Source organism: Protopterus annectens, chromosome 10.part0 (assembly GCF_019279795.1).
Source record: "Protopterus annectens isolate FY-2018-M chromosome 10.part0, PAN1.0, whole genome shotgun sequence".
NCBI lineage: Eukaryota > Metazoa > Chordata > Ceratodontiformes > Protopteridae > Protopterus > Protopterus annectens.
In genome coordinates this window covers 87,294,061-87,314,990 of record NC_056744.1, presented here as the reverse complement: position 1 = coordinate 87,314,990, position 20,930 = coordinate 87,294,061, and the positions used below count along the sequence as shown (strand labels likewise).

Here is a 20,930-nt window from a genome sequence, read left to right as displayed (position 1 = left end):
TACACATGCCTTCTGTGTGACTGAAGAAATCACTAAATCAGATCATAGCTTCTAAGTCACCTCTGGATAAAAATCAATAGGTCGTAGTAGGTCTTACTGTTTAGAAAGGTTAAGTAATAAATAAATTAATGAATTATTTAACATGGGTATCTAAACTAAACTACTAGATGCAGACCTATCAAGCTAAACGGACAGAGGTAAGTAAGAATAAAATGCAAGAATATTTAACCGGGATATTAGATAATTCAGTGAATCGGTTTACCTTCATAATGTCGATCATGTATAATCGACCGTCCACATCACCGAACCGTTTCTGCGAAACCAGAACCGTGAAAACTTTTGAATGTCATCATTTCTGAACGTGCCACACCTACACACCAGTGCTAACATGGGTCAAAAAGGGGGCGAGATTTTGCCTTTTGGAAATTCAATGTTTGACGTTTTGTAAAGTTGCAGTTCGGTATTCGTAGAAGCGGGGTCGACCATAACGTGATTGGCATTATGAAGGTAAACCCAGTGAATCAGATGTTTTATTTGTATTCATTCATTAATTCATTTATTCAATTTTATTTTGCCACATTACTGAGCAAACAGTCCCATCAAGTTCGTAAATCCACAAAACAGAAAGGCGAGAAGGCTACCAAAACAGGACTCCTTTATTCACAATTAAATGGTAAGCGCTTTCACCGGCCAAAATGCACCAGCTTCTTCAGACCAAATTCAAACATATTCAAAATACCACCCAGTAATTATATATACGTTCAGACACCTGAAAAGTGTACTGATTAATTAATGACCATAAAAATTATTCAATTAAAACTTTTCTTAAAAAGACATTACTTATACAACCAACCTACTAAGCCGAGGTTTTGACATCGGGTACCTATTATGCAAGCTGAATACAAGGTGCAAGTCACATTATACTACACCCAATTTATCCAGGCTTAAACATACAAAAATATATATAAAAATATATAAATATATATATGAAAACATTAATATAACCTAATAAGGATAAATATTATCCAAATTAACATATATATAAACTTAAAATCAAATGACCTTCCTACCCCTGACCATTTTCGTAACTATTACTACTTAAAAATGAATCAGGATAAAAGTTCATCCCTACTGTAAATTCATCTGTTAAGGGATTTCTTTTTAAGAAGGCATTTAATGGATATTGTATAATGTCACAATATAATGTGACTTGCACCTTGTATTCAGCTTGCATAATAGGTACCCGATGTCAAAACCTCGGCTTAGTAGGTTGGTTATATAAGTAATGTCTTTTTAAGAAAAGTTTTAATTGAATAATTTTTATGGTCATTAATTAATCAGTACACTTTTCAGGTGTCTGAACGTATATATCATTACTGGGTGGTATTTTGAATATGTTTGAATTTGGTCTGAAGAAGCTGGTGCATTTTGGCCGCTGAAAGCGCTTACCATTTAATTGTGAATAAAGGAGTCCTGTTTCGGTAGCCTTCTCGCCTTTCTGTTTTGTGGATTTACCAGTTTGTGGTTTTTTGGCTTGTTTTTTCGAAGTCCCATCAAGTTCAACAGGGATGTCAGGATCAGAAGAATACCCACTAAGACAGGAGAGACCATAATTCACCTGCAGTTGCAGGGAAACTGCCACCATCAACAGGACAGGCTAATGAATGCTGTTTAGAGCGTCATTGGTAGAAGTAATAATTATCTTTGTTCTTAAAACCTAAGCAAAAGCTAATTTCCTGACGTGTACAGTCAAGCAAGTTTCCAGATAAGATATACAAAATAATTAAAGATATAAAACAACTGACTCATAGATATATGAAGGTACTCTGGAATATTTTTATGCAACCATATATACTGCAAATTAAATTAAGCAAAATAGAAAAAGAAAATTAAGCAAACTAAACAAGAAAATAACTAAAAATCTGCTTCTTATTCATAGATTCCAGATGAAAATATTAACCTCATTGTAGAGAACAGTGAAATCATTGTAACTAGTGAAGAAATATCCATGGTAACTTTGGTATCGGAAATCAAAGCCGAGGATACTACAGGTACTTGCATTGCTATGGTTTTAAATCTGCAGTGAAACAACATAGGCGCACTTTGAGACCCACCTTCCTGTTACCAGATGGTGCCCTTGTAACTGGTGGAAAGTTCTTTGTTTAGACCCAAACTAGATCTGCATGTGTATGTTTTTATAACTGTCAGTTTTGTTCTTTTGTGAGGATATCAGTAAGTGGATGAAAACTAAAATGATAATTCCGGTAAGGATAAGGCCTTGAGAAATGAAACAGTTGCAAAACAGTAAAAGAAATACTTTTAAAAGGTTTTTATGCATTAATTCATTTTATTGTGTTAAATATGGATATACTTTCACATACATGACTATTTTATTTTATGTATTTATATAAAAATTACCCTTCTAGTCTCATAGTTCACAGTACTGTTTTTGTGTTTGTTAACAGCTATACTGTCAACACTGGTTGACAAATTAGCCACTCACAGCTGCCACTGCAAGATTGTTGTAGTATCGAGGATGAGAAATATAACCTTTTCCCACTACCATGTGATCCTGGAGTTGGTATACATAAGGAGCAGGGAGTTGAGATGGAGGTGAGGGCTGGGGGCACTAATTCTTGACTTGCACGCTCCAAGTTTATATTTTGGAGCACACGTGCTGGACTGTCAGCATTTTGAGTGTTGATCAGTTTTTGTTTGCATCACCAATTATTTCACATATACCTATATGGTTGTCATTTATTTGGTAAAAAAATATATATATGTGAAAAACACAAATGAGTGACCATAAAAGAAGATTAAAATCCCATTGCCAAGGATTGATACAGATGTGTAGTATACCAAAACAGACAACACTGTCTAAGAGATGGTGTTTGTTTTCACCATAAAAGAGTGATGATAATCACATTTGGTTGAGCCTCAAGCTTTATACAGTGCAGGTATGTGAGCTCAGGCTTTATACAGTGCAGGTATGTGAGCTCAGGCTTTATACAGTGCAGGTATGTGAGCTCAGGCTTTATACAGTGCAGGTATGTGAGCTCAGGCTTTATATAGTGCAGGTATGTGAGCTCCGGCTTTATACAGTGCAGGTATGTGAGCTCAGGCTTTATATAGTGCAGGTATGTGAGCTCAGGCTTTATACAGTGCAGGTATGTGAGCTCAGGCTTTATATAGTGCAGGTATGTGAGCTCAGGCTTTATACAGTGCAGGAATGTGAGCTGAAGCTTTATACAGTGCAGGTATGTGAGCTCAGGCTTTATACAGTGCAGGTATGTGAGCTCAGGCTTTATACAGTGCAGGTATGTGAGCTCAGGCTTTATATAGTGCAGGTATGTGAGCTCAGGCTTTATACAATGCAGGTATGTGAGCTCAGGCTTTATACAGTGCAGGTATGTGAGCTCAGGCTTTATACAGTGCAGGCATGTGAGCTCAGGCTTTATACAGTGCAGGTATGTGAGCTCTTGCTTTATATAGTGCAGGTATGTGAGCTCAGGCTTTATACAGTGCAGGTATGTGAGCTCAGGCTTTATACAGTGCAGGTATGTGAGCTCAGGCTTTATACAGTGCAGGTATGTGAGCTCAGGCTTTATATAGTGCAGGTATGTGAGCTCAGGCTTTATACAGTGCAGGTATGTGAGCTCAGGCTTTATATAGTGCAGGTATGTGAGCTCAGGCTTTATACAGTGCAGGTATGTGAGCTCAGGCTTTATATAGTGCAGGTATGTGAGCTCAGGCTTTATACAGTGCAGGAATGTGAGCTGAAGCTTTATACAGTGCAGGTATGTGAGCTCAGGCTTTATACAGTGCAGGTATGTGAGCTCAGGCTTTATACAGTGCAGGTATGTGAGCTCAGGCTTTATATAGTGCAGGTATGTGAGCTCAGGCTTTATACAGTGCAGGTATGTGAGCTCAGGCTTTATACAGTGCAGGTATGTGAGCTCAGGCTTTATACAGTGCAGGTATGTGAGCTCAGGCTTTATACAGTGCAGGCATGTGAGCTCAGGCTTTATACAGTGCAGGTATGTGAGCTCAGGCTTTATACAGTGCAGGTATGTGAGCTGAAGCTTTATACAGTGCAGGTATGTGAGCTCAGGCTTTATACAGTGCAGGCATGTGAGCTCAGGCTTTATACAGTGCAGGTATGTGAGCTGAAGCTTTATACAGTGCAGGTATGTGAGCTCAGGCTTTATACAGTGCTGGTATATGAGCTCAGGCTTTATACAGTGCAGGTATGTGAGCTCAGGCTTTATACAGTGCAGGTATGTGAGCTCAGGCTTTATACAGTGCAGGCATGTGAGCTCAGGCTTTATAAAGTGCAGGTATGTGAGCTCAGGCTTTATACAGTGCAGGTATGTGAGCTCAGGCTTTATAAAGTGCAGGTATGTGAGCTCAGGCTTTATACAGTGCAGGTATGTGAGCTCAGGCTTTATACAGTGCAGGTATGTGAGCTCAGGCTTTATAAAGTGCAGGTATGTGAGCTCAGGCTTTATAAAGTGCAAGTATGTGAGCTCAGGCTTTATACAGTGCAGGCATGTGAGCTTAGGCTTTATAAAGTGCAGGTATGTGAGCTCAGGCTTTATACAGTGCAGGTATGTGAGCTCAGGCTTTATAAAGTGCAGGTATGTGAGCTCAGGCTTTATACAGTGCAGGTATGTGAGCTCAGGCTTTATAAAGTGCAGGTATGTGAGCTCAGGCTTTATACAGTGCAGGTATGTGAGCTCAGGATTTATAAAGTGCAGGTATGTGAGCTCAAACTTTATAAAGTGCAGGTATGTGAGCTCAGGCTTTATACAGTGCAGGTATGTGAGCTCAGGCTTTATAAAGTGCAGGTATGTGAGCTCAGGCTTTATACAGAGCAGGTATGTGAGCTCAGGCTTTATAAAGTGCAGGTATGTGAGCTCAGGCTTTATACAGTGCAGGTATGTGAGCTCAGGCTTTATAAAGTGCAGGTATGTGAGCTCAGGCTTTGTACAGTGCAGGTATGTGAGCTCAGGCTTTATACAGTGCAGGCATGTGAGCTCCGGCTTTATAAAGTGCAGGTATGTGAGCTCAGGCTTTATACAGTGCAGGTATGTGAGCTCAGGCTTTATAAAGTGCAGGTATGTGATCGCAGGCTTTATACAGTGCAGGTATGTGAGCTCAGGCTTTATACAGTGCAGGTATGTGAGCTCAGGCTTTATACAGTGCAGGTATGTGAGCTCAGGCTTTATACAGTACAGGTATGTGAGCTCAGGCTTTATAAAGTGCAGGTATGTGAGCTCAGGCTTTATAAAGTGCAGGTATGTGAGCTCAGGATTTATACAGTACAGGTATGTGAGCTCAGGCTTTATAAAGTGCAGGTATGTGAGTTCAGGCTTTATACAGTGCAGGTATGTGAGCTCAGGCTTTATACAGTGCAGGTATGTGAGCTCAGGCTTTATATAGTGCAGGTATGTGAGCTGAAGCTTTGTATAGTGCAGGTATGTGAGCTCAGGCTTTATACAGTGCAGGTATGTGAGCTCAGGCTTTATATAGTGCAGGTATGTGAGTGAAGCTTTGTATAGTGCAGGTATGTGAGCTGAAGCTATATACAGTGCAGGCATGTGAGCTGAAGCTGTACAGTGCAGGTATGTGAGCTGAGGCTTTATACAGTGAAGGTACGTGAGCTGAAGCTTTATATAGTACAGGTATGTGAGCTCAGGCTTTATACAGTGCAGGTATGTGAGCTGACGCTTTGTATAGTGCAGGTATGTGAGCTGAAGATTTATACAGTGCAGGCATGTGAGCTGAAGCTTTATACAGGGCAGGCATGTGAGCTGAAGCTGTACAGTGCAGGTATGTCAGCTGAAGCTTTATACAGTGAAGGTATGTGAGTTGAAGCTTTATACAGTGCAGGTATGTGAGCTGAAGCTTTATACAGTGAAGGTATATGAGCTCAAGCTTTAAACAGTGAAGGTATATGAGCTCAAGCATTATATAGTACAGGTATGTGAGCTGAAGCTTTATACAGTGAAGGTATGTGAGCTCAAGCTTTATACAGTGAAGGTATGTGAGCTGAAGCTTTACGTAGTGCAAGTATGTGAGCTCAAGCTTTATATAGTGCAGGTATGTGAGCTGAAGCTTTATACAGTGAAGGTATGTGAGCTCAAGCTTTATACAGTGAAGGTATGTGAGCTGAAGCTTTACGTAGTGCAGTTATGTGAGCTCAAGCTTTATATAGTGCAGGTATGTGAGCTGAAGCTTTGTATAGTGAAGTTATGTGAGCTGAAGCTTTATATAGTGCAGGTATGTGAGCTGAAGCTTTATATAGTGCAGGTATGTGAGCTCAAGCTTTATACCATGAAGGTATGTGAGCTGAAGCTTTATACAATGAAGTTATGTGAGCTGAAGCTTTATATAGTGCATGTATGTGAGCTCAAGCTTTATATAGTGCAGGTATGTGAGCTAAAGCTTTATATAGTGCAGGTATGTGAGCTGAAGCTTTGTATAGTGAAGTTATGTGAGCTGAAGCTTTATATGGTGCAGGTATGTAAGCTGAAGCTTTATATAGTGCAGGTATGTGAGCTGAAGCATTATACAGTGAAGGTATGTGAGCTGAAGCTTTATACAGTGAAGTTATGTGAGCTGAAGCTTTATATAGTGCAGGTATGTGAGCTCAAGCTTTATACAGTGAAGGTATGTGAGCTGAAGCTTTATACAGTGCAGGTATATAAGCTGAAGTTTTATACAGTGCAGGTATGTGAGCTCAGGCTTTATACAGTGCATGTATGTCAGCTGAAGGTTTATACAGTGCAGGTATGTGAGCTCAGGCTTTAAACAGCGAAGGTATATGAGCTCAAGCTTTATACAGTGTAGGTATGTGAGCTGAGGCTTTATACAGTGAAGGTATGTGAGCTGAAGCTTTATATAATGCAGGTATGTGAGCTCAAACTTTATACAGTGAAGGTATATGAGATGAAGCTTTATACAGTGCAGGTATGTGAGCTGAAGCTTTATACAGTGAAGGTATGTGAGCTGAAGCTTTATACAGTGCAGGTATGTGAGCTGAAGCTTTATGCAGTGCAGGTATGTGAACTCAAGCTTTACATAGTGCAGGTGTGTGAACTCAAGCTTTATATAGCACATATAGAGCAGGTATGTGAGCTCAAGCTTTATGTAGTACAGGTATTTGAGTTCAGGCTTTATACAGTGCATGTATGTGAGCTCAAGCTTTATATAGTACAGGTATGTCAGCTGAAGTTTTGTATAGTGTAGGTATGTGAGCTCAGGCTTTATATAGTGCAGGTATGTGAGTTCAGGCTTTATGTAGTGCAGGTATGTGAGCTCAGGCTTTATATAGTGCAGGTATTTGAGCTCAGGCTTTATATAGTACAGGTATGTGAGCTGAAGCTTTATATAGTGCAGGTATGTGAGTGCAGGCTTTATATAGTGCAGGTATGTGAGCTCAGGCTTTATATAGTGCAGGTATGTGAGCTCAGGCTTTATATAGTACAGGTATGTGAGCTGAAGCTTTAGATAGTGCAGGTATGTGAGCGCAGGCCTTATACAGTGCAGGTATGTGAGCTCAAGCTTTATATAGTACAGGTATGTCAGCTGAAGCTTTGTACAGTGCAGGTATGTGATCTCAGGCTTTATATAGTGCAGGTATGTGAGCTCAGGCTTTATATAGTGCAGGTATGTGAGCTCAGGCTTTATATAGTGCAGGTATGTGAGCTGAAGCTTTATATAGTGCAGATATGTGAGCTTAAGCTTTATATAGTACAGGTATGTCAGCTGAAGTTTTGTACAGTGCTGGTATGTGATCTCAGGCTTTATATAATGCAGGTATGTGAGCTCAGGCTTTATATAGTGCAGGTATGTGAGCTCAGGCTTTATATAGTGCAGGTATGTGAGCTCAGGCTTTATATAGTGCAGGTATGTGAGCTGAAGCTTTATATAGTGCAGATATGTGAGCTTAAGCTTTATATAGTACAGGTATGTCAGCTGAAGCTTTGTACAGTGCTGGTATGTGATCTCAGGCTTTATATAGTGCAGGTATGTGAGCTCAGGCTTTATATAGTGCAGGTATGTAGGAGCATGAAGGAAAAGGAATGGTCAACTGCAAAGGTGGTGGCTGTAAAAATGTACAAGCCTGCATTACAGCAAGTTATGTGTATGTGCAAGTATTCGCAAGTTAGGGTTAGGTAATGGGATAGATTTAGTGTTGTGTCTGAGTGTTGTTGTGGGTGTTTTGTGTCCTTTTTTTCTTGATTAGTGGTACCATTAGAAAAGGGTTTTTAGTAACAATGTGTATGTTCAGGGGCAGGGTTAGCACACAAGTAATCTACTGCAAGGGGGGGGGGGCTTTGGCCCCTGCCCTCCTTACTCATATGTGATAACCCTAACCCTAAACCAACCCCTGATCCAACCCTAACCCTACAAATAACACTCAGACACAACACTAAATCTCTTCCATTACCTAACCCAACATATTACTTTACTAGAAACCCTTTCTCTAACCGTACCACTGTTTAGACAATACTTCATCTGGTACATACTTGTACATACACACTATTCACATAAAACAAAGCTCCTCACTGACCCTATTCAAACGCAACCTAGATAATTGGATGAGAGACGACAAATTCACCTCTGGGGTGGCACACATCCCTCATGGACAGGGGTAGCCAGTGTTGATCAAATACTCTCTCTGTTCATAAATTCATTCTGCAAACTACCCAAAAAGAATGGATAGCTGGGATTAAAATGGCTAGGCTTGTAAAGGCCCTAAGAAGAAAACCACCAATGCCAGTTGTATTCTTTATTTAAAATGCAACCTCTCTCTAGTGCCTTGGCTTTGTGATAAGCCTTCAAGGTGTAAAGAACAAAATTAAATACAATCCTATATGTACCAGCAGCTCTAAAACATCTAAATTACATAAGTAATTGCAATTACCTAATTAAACAATCTCATCCCAATACATTTAAATCAATCATTTACATCAAATATTTCCATCAACATTCAGTATTACGCTCCCTAGGGGCCATTGTAGAATATTTTGAATACTGCTTCCTTATATAGCAGTTTTTGTGTTATATTACAACCATCACACTTAATTTGTTCTAAAATAGTGTTCCGAAGGCTACTGACATTACTATCATGAAAAGTTTTAAAATGTTGTCCTAAAGGGCTCTCCAGTTTCCCACATTTAATATTTCTCAAATGCTCTTGTAATCTAGTTTTAAAAGCCCTTTTAGTTTGCCCTATGTAAAGAAGTTCACAATCACACCTTATAGCATATATAACCCCTTCAGTGACACAACTAGACCTCTCCTTAGCTGTAAAAGATATGCCATTAATATTAGGAAATGTATTTGCTATGAATTCACAACTCATACATTTATTACAGGAAAAGGTCCTCACATTATATAATGGATGTACCAGCCTATCTACAGGTCTTTTAAATTTAGTGTGAACAACCATATCTTTGATATTTCTCCCTCTCTTGTATGAAATAATAGGCACCTTCTCTGTAATATTACTCAAATCTCTATATGTTTTCAAAAAATCCCAATAATGGAGTAACATCCCCTTAATGTTGGGACTTACGTTATATGTAGTTACTATAAACAATCTATTTTTTTCTATATCTGTCTCCTTACAAGCTACATATCTCCTTTTATTATTGTTTTGTGGCTCTTCTTCTCTCCTATATACCAAAAATCTTTCCAAAGCAGCCTTGACTATATGTCTATTATAACCTCTCATTAAAAACATATTGGCAGTACATGCTAGTTCTTTATTCCTATTCTCAACATCATTACATAGCCGGGAAATTTGTATAAATTCTCCATGGGGCAGAGACTCAATAATATGAGCTGGATGACAACTACATTCTAGAAAAAAAATGATTAACTTCATTAAATTTACAGCGAATCCCTGTTTTAATAGAACCATCTTGTTGTCCCCAATAAGACTCCCCACTGGCACAGCTATAGGGTTCAGGTCTCAGCCTAGCTGGGCAAGCTAAAACCTCCAGTACCCTCTCTGTCCAACCAATGCTTCATGTCCCTGCCAAGTTGCTGACATACCACACACACCCACTTTGAAATAAGTATTTATACAACTTCATAGACACTCCTGGGAAAGGCTGACACAGATTCTCCAGCTGTGCCCCTTTACCCAGACTATACGGTAGTAATTACTGCTACCACCCACTAATAATATCAGCTACTAAAAGGCCCTTAAAATGGTGTCCAATTATTACTGTGCAATATTATAATCCAATGGTAGTATGACTAACAGTCAAGGCTTACTTTAGAGTGGCCTATTACAATAACTTCTATAAATATGCAATGTACTCTAGAGCTTATCTCTACACAAACCAGCCACAGTTAGAAGGTTTTAAAAATATTTAATAATAAATAATTAAAACACAAGACAAAACTACTACACCACAGAGATATCTAAGAGATCAGAGATCACACAGAAACTTAAAATAATACAGTAGGACAGGTCTGATTTCAAAGAAAAATACCTAATTAATCTTTACTAGCTTTAACTATTCCTACAAGAAATCACAGTGCTAGAACTTACATGTGAGCATAAGGTAGAGTTCTGACAAGTTGGATATCTAAGATCAAAATGCTTTTTAGTCTGTTGTAAGCAATAGTATTTAAATATTACTAACAAACATGTCTCTAAGGCTCTCCCAAATTTCATAATTTTTGACACTTAGGTTTTCCCAGTATTCATAGTGCATCATCTTAACACCTGGTCTGAGTTCTCAGGCCACAAACTGCATTATTTAGCAATCTAACACCTCCTCAGAAACTTACAACAATACATTCTAGCAGAAACTAGAGTAATAAAGCACCTTCCACATCTAAATTCTGGTCATAAATTTTAGCCTTAAAACAATGGGCATGAAACCTTCATCCAGCCGCACTGGAGCCGAGTTCTAACATGAGAGAGTCACAACATGCTTCACTGGGCCAGTAGAATGCAACGTTGTCATATTTTTTGCAGTTACATATTTCACAGTATTCTTTACACTCAAGAAACATGCCTGCATTTTACATTTATTATCAAGAAAACATGCCTGTATTTTACATTTATTTACAAATGCCAGAATTATATATAAAATTCTATTTGACTAGGCTGGCAGCCTTTGTCCATCTCTCCCCAATCGTCACAGTTTATATAGTAGAATATAGTCAAATATAATAAAGTATAATTCAAGCACCAAAAGGGAAGCTGGTTATACTTAAAATGGCCTGCAAGGGCAGCTACCCTTGTAATTACCTATGAACCTATGCCTGTCTTATCACACTTATCCCACATAATGTTTTTCCCATCTGTTTCTGTTTTCTCCCAAACTGTTTTCACATTTCCCTGTTCAGCTGAAAAAAATAAGACTGTTTGTTTCATTCCCATGGTCTCTTTCCTGCATCCTAACTGATGAAAGTAAAAGATTTATATCTCTCTGGTGAAGTACTTCCAAATTTTTTTAAACCAGATTGGGAGTTCTCACTTCCTGACATAAACAGACACTATTAGCAGACATTGCAAAATATATACGACACTGGAGGCTAAATTCTTGCATACAAGCACACATGAAACTGTCAAAAGCACACACAGACACAGACACACACACACACACACACACACACACACACACACACACACACACACACACACACACACACAACACCCATCTCACATAATACAGCACCCACAAAGATAAATTTATACTGAGGCACTTAAAAGCAATCTTCCTAAACAACAAATATCACCTAGACAACCTGTTGTCAAAACTAAGCCTCAGGAAGCCCAAAGGCACTCAGAAAAAGAATATCGAACATCACATATATTGTCACTCAATGGATCCGCAAACACTAAGCCCTGAAGGCAAGCATACACTCTTCCCAGGATGCTTGTCATAGGGGACTTCATTGTAAGATATACTGATGCCCCTCTAAACAGGCTGAATAAAGAGAAGATAATGGTTAGTTGCCTCCCTGGAGCTAGGATTTGCCAAATCAAGCATGCAGTCAAGTCATTACACCACAGGTACCAGTAAGATTCCATCATAGTCCGTGTAGGTGTAAATGATCTGAGATGCATCTCCTCAGACTACATGAAGAGAGACATTATGGACCTCTCAGACTGTGTGTTTCAGGCTGGTATGAGCCTGGCATTGAGCAGCATATTACCTTCACTGAGGATGATACTATGATACAATGTATCACTGAGGATGATGTCACAGTGCATTGAGCAGCATATTACCTTCACTGAGGATGATACAATGATACAATGTATCACTGAGGATGATGTCACAGTGCATTGAGCAGCATATTACCATCACTGAGGATGATACAATGATACAATGTATCACTGAGGATGATGTCACAGTGCATTGAGCAGCATATTACCTTCACTGAGGATGATACAATGATACAATGATACTATGATACAATGTATCACTGAGGATGATGTCACAGTGCATTGAGCAGCATATTACCTTAACTGAGGATGATACAATGATACAATGTATCACTGAGGATGATGTCACAGTGCATTGAGCAGCATATTACCTTCACTGAGGATGATACAATGATACAATGATACTATGATATAATGTATCACTGAGGATGAAGTCAAAATATGAGGAAAATGATTGATTTTAACAATTGTCTGTATTTCTGGTGTCACTCTAAGGGGATCCAGTATTTACAGCTTCAGAGGACATGATTAACAGACCATGCTGCTTTGCCAAACATGGTCTGCACCTGTCCCCTCTACACTTTTAAATACTGGCCAAAACTTTATCCGACCCCATAGTGCCTTTTTTAGGCAATGCCAAATTGACAAACATAGTAACATAGTAAAATCAACTCATCTGATGCTCAGGGTGTTGCTACTCAATGCCAGGAGCCTAAATAAAAAGCTACAACCCCTCCCAGCCCTCCTTACACTCATGAATATACACATCTGTGCAGTTACCACAGAACCTTAAAGTGTTACTGTTTAATGCCAGAAGCCGAAATAAAAAGCTACAACCACTCCTATCCCCCTTAAACTCACGAATATACACATCTGTGCAGTTACCACAGAACCTTAAAGTGTTACTGTTCAATGCTAGGAGCCTAAATAAAATGCTACACCCCCTCCAGGCCCTCCTTAAACTCATGAATATAGACATCTGTGCAGTTACCACATAACCTTAAAGTGTTACTGTTCAATGCCAGGAACCTAAATAAAAAGCTACACTCCCTCCTATTCCCCCCTTACACTCATGAATATACACATCTGTGCAGTTACCAAAGAACCTTAAAGTGTTACTGTACAATGCCAGGAGCCTAAATAAAAAGCTACACCCCTTACACTCATGAATATACACATCTGTGCAGTTACCACAGAACCTTAAAGTGTTACTGTTCAATGCCAGGAGCCTAAATAGAAAGCTTCACTCCCTCCCAGCCCCCCTTACACTCGTGAATATACACATCTGTGCAGTTACCACAGAACCTTAAAGTGTTACTGTTCAATGCTAGGAGCCTAAATAAAATGCTACACCCCCTCCAGGCCCTCCTTAAACTCATGAATATAGACATCTGTGCAGTTACCACATAACCTTAAAGTGTTACTGTTCAATGCCAGGAACCTAAATAAAAAGCTACACTCCCTCCTATTCCCCCCTTACACTCATGAATATACACATCTGTGCAGTTACCAAAGAACCTTAAAGTGTTACTGTACAATGCCAGGAGCCTAAATAAAAAGCTACACCCCTTACACTCATGAATATACACATCTGTGCAGTTACCACAGAACCTTAAAGTGTTACTGTTCAATGCCAGGAGCCTAAATAGAAAGCTTCACCCCCTCCCAGCCCCCCTTACACTCATGAATATACACATCTGTGCAGTTAGCACAGAACCTTAAAGTGTTACTGTTCAATGCTAGGAGCCTAAATAAAATGCTACACCCCCTCCAGGCCCTCCTTAAACTCATGAATATAGACATCTGTGCAGTTACCACATAACCTTAAAGTGTTACTGTTCAATGCCAGGAACCTAAATAAAAAGCTACACTCCCTCCTATTCCCCCCTTACACTCATGAATATACACATCTGTGCAGTTACCAAAGAACCTTAAAGTGTTACTGTACAATGCCAGGAGCCTAAATAAAAAGCTACACCCCTTACACTCATGAATATACACATCTGTGCAGTTACCACAGAACCTTAAAGTGTTACTGTTCAATGCCAGGAGCCTAAATAGAAAGCTTCACCCCCTCCCAGCCCCCCTTACACTCATGAATATACACATCTGTGCAGTTAGCACAGAACTTTAAAGTGTTACTTTTCAATGCCAGGAGCCTAAGTAAAAAGCTACACCCCTCCCAGCCTCCCATACACTCATGAATATACACATCTGTGCAGTTACCACAGAACCTTAAAGTGTTACTGCTCAATACCAGGGAGCTTAAATAAAAAGCTACACCCCCTCACAGCCCCCTTTACACTCATGAATACAGGCATCTACGCAGTTACCACAGAACCTCAAAGTTTTACTGCTCAATGCCAGGAGCCTAAATAAAAAGGTACACCCCCTCCTATCCCCCTTACACTCAGGAATATACACATCTGTGCAGTTACCACAGAACCTTAAAGTGTTACTGCTGAATGCCAGGAGCCTAAATAAAAAGCTACATCCCCTCCCAGCCCTCCTTACACTCATGAATATACACATTTGTGCAGGTACCAGAGAACCTTAGAGTATTACTGTTGAATGCCAGGAGCCTAAATAAAAAGCTACACCCCCCAGCCCCCCTTACACTCATAAATATACACATCTGTACAGTTACCACAGAACCTTAAAGTGTTACTTTTCAATGCCAGGAGCCTAAATAAAAAGCTACAGCCCCTCCCAGTGCCCCTTACACTCACGAATACACACATCTGTGCAGTTACCACAGAACCTGCTGAATGCCATGAGCCTAAATAAAAAGGTACACCCCCTCCTATCCTCCCTTATACTAATGAATATACACATCTGTGCAGTTACCACAGAATCTTAAAGTGTTACTGCTCAATGCCAGGAGCCTAAATAAAAAGCTACGCTCCCTTCAAGCCTTCCTCACCTGGGACAATATAGACTTCTTTGCAGTTACTGAAAATGGATTAAACAGCAGAGAGTACCCTGGCAGTGCAGAGTTTCAGTGTCTTCCACACTTCTAGATCAATAGTTGTACAAACAGGGGCTAAAGGTAGAGATGTCTCAATATACATCAATACCAAGCATACCTAAAGGATGGTCACACAGGATGATGTGCTGGGTAATAAGCATACCTCTTGGGTGGTCACACAGGATGACGTGCTGGGTAAGAAGCATACCTCTAAAGTGGTCACACAGGATGACGTGCTGGGTAACAAACATACCTCTAGGGTGATCACACAGGATGATGTGCTGGGTAGCAAGCATACCTCTATGGTGGTCACACAGGATGACATGCTGTGTAATAGGCATACCTCTCGGGTGGTCATACAGGATGACGTGCTGGGTAACAGCTATACCTCTAGGGTGGTCACACAGGATGACATGCTGGGTAACAAGCATACCTCTAGGGTGGTCACACAAGATAACGTGTGGGGTAACAAGCATACCTCTAGGGTGGTCACACAAGATGACGTGCGGGGTAACAAGCATACCTCAAGGGTGGTCATACAGGATGATGGGCTGGGTAACAGGTACACCTCTAGGGTGGTCACACAGGATGACATGCTGGGTAACATGCATACCTCTAGGGTGGTCACACAGGATGACATGCTGGGTAACATGCATACCTCTAGGGTGGTCACACAGGATGACATGCTGGGTAACAAGCATACTTCTAGGGTGGTCATACAGGATGACTTGTTGGAGTTTCTCCCTATGCAGATCACCATAGACAAAAAACTGTAACATAAGCTATCCAGCTATAGGTCACCATCCCTGTACCAAGAAGCCCGCAGTGCATACTTGGACCTACTAGAGACATTCTCAATCTAACTTAACACCCCTCTATATATTGGAAATCCTACACAGCCTCAAATCTACAGTTACAGAGATTCATGTACTTCGTAAATACAAACACCTTTGGACAAATAGGGAAAATGTCCACTACAGGTTGCAACATAGTGCACTTCATACTCACAAGTATGGAAGAATACTGCACCACCCCAATATCTTATTATCGCTGGTAAAAGCCACCCATAAATCTGTGTCCTTTGAAATAAAAATAAACTCAGCAACACTAGTAAATGCAGTAACAGTTATGAACTATTCCAAGACAAACTACCTTTCATTAAGTTATGGTTTGTCAAAATTCAGTGCCCTTTAAGCCCAAGAGCACAGCAGTCTACACTGAATTGCTCTCAGAAACTCTGTACAACCATGTCAATAGCTGCATAGAGGTTGCTGTACCTACCAGAAGTAAGCCCAGGAATAACCCCAGAAAAAAAGCTGCCATGGTGGTATCCAAAATTAAACAGGATATACAACAAAAGGAAAAAAAAAAATGGCAAATATCAGGAAGAGTAATTCCCATAAAGATAAAAACTCTCTCATCAAACTAAATCGGCAATTAAGGGGGCAAATTAGATCAAACAAAGACAGCTTTGAGGTTAAGACAGCCTCACAGTGAAAGATCACTATAAGGCAATGTGCTGAAATGGTGGTTAATTGTACCACTTTCACTGAGCCTGGTGATATACCAAACCGGTTAGTGGACAAATTCATTTCCAACTTTACCTGCCCTATCACCACCAACCATTCCCCAAGAAATACCCTCAAGCATAACCCTTCCAGCTATAATTAAGGAGCATGTACTGGCTGTGCTCACTTAAGCCAAGAACACACCCTCAATGGGCCTAGATAACATCCCAGGATGCCTTCTGATGTCTTCTGAACAGTCTAAAATATAACTTATCAGGACCCCCTAGAGTCAGTACTTAATTATTGTCTTAAAACAGGCTTTTTGCCACAAGAATGGAGGACTAAAACAGTCATCCCCCTTCCCAAGAGAGGACCTTTGACAGATCCTGGAAACTAGAGACCCTAGGAAAGAATTATCTTGAAAATTATAAACAAGGACATAGAAGACCTCCAGACACTGTATCCATCCCAGTTTGAATTTGTGAAAGGAAGGTCGTGCTTACTGTACCTGGTAGACTTCTTTGAAAAGGGTACTAAAGAAGTGGAAGAGGGGAAGGTGGTGCATACTGCCTACTCAGATCTGGCTAAAGCATTTGATACAATACCCACTTTGCAATTGTCAACAAACTTAAAGAACTAGGCATAGAGCCCTTTATAACACACTAGATAGCTAGCTGGCTCATGGATAGGTCCCAAGAGGTTAGGATCAGTGAGACCACCTCCACAAAGAGGCCAGTCACTAATGGAGTCCCTTAGGGCTCTGTGCTGACCCCAGTCCTCTTTGGCATCTACTTCTTGGAGGTGAAAGCCAGTGTCAAAGGTCTCTGGCTGACCAAGTCCACTGATAATTGCAAACTGGGAGCAGTCATTGACCCCCCCCAAAAAATAACAACTTCCTCTAGGAGGGTCTAATACAGGCAAACACTTGGTACCAAAGTCATGTCTTAAAACTCAGTGCCAAGAAATATATTATAGTACCTTTTAGGAAGTCCGCCACCCAGGTAACTACGCCATCAATAAAACACCCCTGAAAGTTGATGCACTAGTCAAGGATCTGGGATCACATGTAGGTAGTAACCTAGTCTTCAACAAACATGTCAAAAGTAGTAAGAAAGTTCTTCTATGTTGCTCAACTTATAAGTAAGGCCACGGCATCTAGATGCAGAGAAGTCAGCATGCCACTGTACTCTGCCCTCATCAGAACCATATGGAGTATAATGCCTCCTTTGGTATAGACCTGACCAGACATGCAGTAACTAGAATGTCCACAAAGGTTCCTTACTAAAAGAATGCAAGGAGTAAAAATGTCCTATGCTGATTGCCTCAAAATCCTGTCTCTTTATTCTCTATCATATAAACTAGTGAGAGGTGATCCTTGCCTGGTTTACAAGGCATTTCTGGACCCTGTTTTGATTAACCTTTTGCACAACCACAAAGCAAACAGCAACAGAACCGCTAGATCAACAGACCTAAATTTTGCTTGCGACATAAATAGGACATATTGGAGAGAGATATATGTTTCTCAGAGAATTCCCATTCTCTGGAACAGGCTCTCCATCCATGTGAAGCAGAGTTCCTCCTTAACCCTATTTAAAAACAACTTGGACCAATAGATGGATAATCGGAAATTCACCCCTGGTCTGGCAGCTATGTCTCTGATGGACAGAGGTGGTCAGTAAATTACCCCCCCCCCATATAAATCAAATGTGTGGGTCACATTTAGGTTGCATAGCTAGGTGTATAAGGGCCCTTGTGGTCTTTAGCCTAGTATATAAATTAAAACAAAGAGCTAGAAGGTCACACTGAAAAAACAATCAGAAAAAAATAAATGAAAACTCCAGCCAAAGAACCTATATGATGTCAGGTAGAACCTTGCCTTGTCTGTTCACTTTAGCAGCTTGTTTTGATTTGGCCTTCAACACATGTTGGCCCACACAAAAGCTTATAGTGTAACAAATGTTTTCATCCAATTCATTATTACTGTAAGTTGTTATATCTGTATTAAACAATGTTCATGAGTTTATAAAGCAAATCTGTCCATATTTCTATTAACCTGCAACTCAAGTGTATTTTTGACTAATATTTTCATTTATTAAGGTGCTATAGTAAGACTTGATAACCTCTTTCCTTCTGCAGTCTGAGGAAACTGGATTTTCCTCCTTGAGGATCTTGTATAGGTTTTATCAGTCACAAAATCTGCATGAGCACTTTTACTATGGATAAAGTTGGCTTTTGTGGGGGAAAAAGACACATATGCAAAGATGACATTTGCAGAAGTAATATGTCCAATAAATAAGAATGGGTCACTGTGGAGTCAAGACATAGTCCAGTTTCAAGAACAGACAAGTACTTACTTGGTGAGAGGTGGCTAGCTGCAGATAAAAGGAGTAGGACTTTCATAGATACATCGTCTATCCTGGAAGGGAGTGGAACTCTACTTATTGCCTTGTGAATTCCTGTAGCAGCAGCTGGCAGGAAGATAGATGTAGTCTCTCTACAAAGAGGGTCTGTTTCAGTGATACTGCTGTGAAAACAGGCTTACCAGTGAATGTTTGCATACTCACTGAACCAGTGCATGTTGGGGAGTTTCTGTCTGTGACCTGACCATGAGGGTACAAACCCTGTAAGTAGGAAAACCTGTAAGGACCTTTTGTATGGACCAAAAAGAATATATGCTATTGACCATTTAAAACACTGACTACTTTATATGGGAGCCAAGTGGTCCATTGGATGAAAGGATAGTGTGAGACTTCACTTCATTATCTTACCTGATTGTGGCTTTGTGTTCCAAGACAATTTAGTTCTCTTTGAGGGTTATTATATCATTTGTGCCTTTTTGAAGTTGAGATCAAGCATGTTTCATCTTAATGATACAGGACCATTCCTAAGTGGAAAAAAAAGAAGTCACAGATCTTATCAGCATGTTGTGACAAGTTTACGGTCAAAGCACAGAGTCAACAACCCTGAGTTGCAAGTCATAGTCCCCAGAAACATTTTAGCATACCATTAGTGTGTCAGAACCAGAACACAAAATCTAACAAAAAGCCATGGTCCTTTTACAACTTGTTTGTATGTCACTTGTGTCAGACCACCAAATCACCTGGCTGAGCCAAAAAAAAATCATGATTCTTAACATCATGTTATCACATCGTCAATGTCTGAGAACCAGATCACCAGCTGTGAGTAAGAGAGCCTGTTTCCTAACAGCATGTCGGCACATGCCCACTATAAGAAGTCTACAGAACTAGTAGCATGAGCAATAATTAAAAACAGGGAAGTGAGATTAGCTGGCATAGAGGAAAAATGCTGCAGGAAATAAAAAAAACAAGTAAGAAAGTGAGAGTAATAAAGTAGGCGCAAAGTAAAAAAAAAAGTGTTGCCAGCTACATGGTTGGCTCTACAGAAAAAGAAGCTTTTGTACCTAGTGGGTCATAACCATCGAAAATATAAAAAAAAAATCCTACTTATGATGGCTCTGTCACTGAGACAACAGCTGGAACCACATACTATAATAACCTCAAAATTAACCTATGCCTAAAGATATCTGAGTCATACACCATTGTTTGTACTAGGCATTCAGAGCTTACTTTCATATGACAGTATTTATTTTTACTTTCATATGACAGTATTTATTTTTATTTTTATTTATTCGTTTATTTGTGATTGGTAGGTGGACTTGTACAAGACCCTTTTCAGCCATGGCTTGGGCCAAAGACAAATGTAAAGTACAGAAGTAACACAGTTTAGCTTATTTCCGTAAGACAGAACTAGTATATTTATCTTTATAATTGGCATGATCAATAGAATATTTGCATAATAACAGATGATAAGAATTTACATTAAAAGATGAAACAGCTATAATATCAAGTATGAACTTAGCATATTTAAATGCATCCTCATTTCTACTAGATAAAACTAGAACATGAATATTTACAATTGTGCTGATCAACAGATTATTTACATATTTACAGATGACAAGAATTTACATATTTTCAAGCATATTTGCAAATTTACAAAAGTTGCAGAAAGCACTCCCAAAGCACTAGTAAAGATAAAGAAGAGTGCAAACTGGCGAATAAAAAAAACAGATGAACTTGTTAGGAGTTAAAACACTCTTTCCTTTATTAAAACACTTCAGTCAAAACAGCATTTTTTTGACCGAAGTGTTTTAATAAAGGAAAGAGTGTTTTAACTCCTAACAAGTTCATCCGTTTTTTTCGCCAGTTTGCACTCTTCTTTATCTATATTTGCA

The 20,930-nt window shown here is 39.7% G+C and overlaps 1 protein-coding gene across 1 annotated transcript in view; it reads left to right on the top strand.

Moving 5' to 3' along the window:
* LOC122814100 overlaps positions 1 to 20,930 on the top strand; it is a 232,055-nt gene that overhangs the window by 192,984 nt on the left and 18,141 nt on the right. Inside the window, exon 24 of the mRNA XM_044086717.1 lies at positions 1,940 to 2,051. Within this exon, the coding sequence (XP_043942652.1) occupies positions 1,940 to 2,051 (112 nt within the window). The remainder of the gene's footprint in view (positions 1 to 1,939; positions 2,052 to 20,930) is intronic.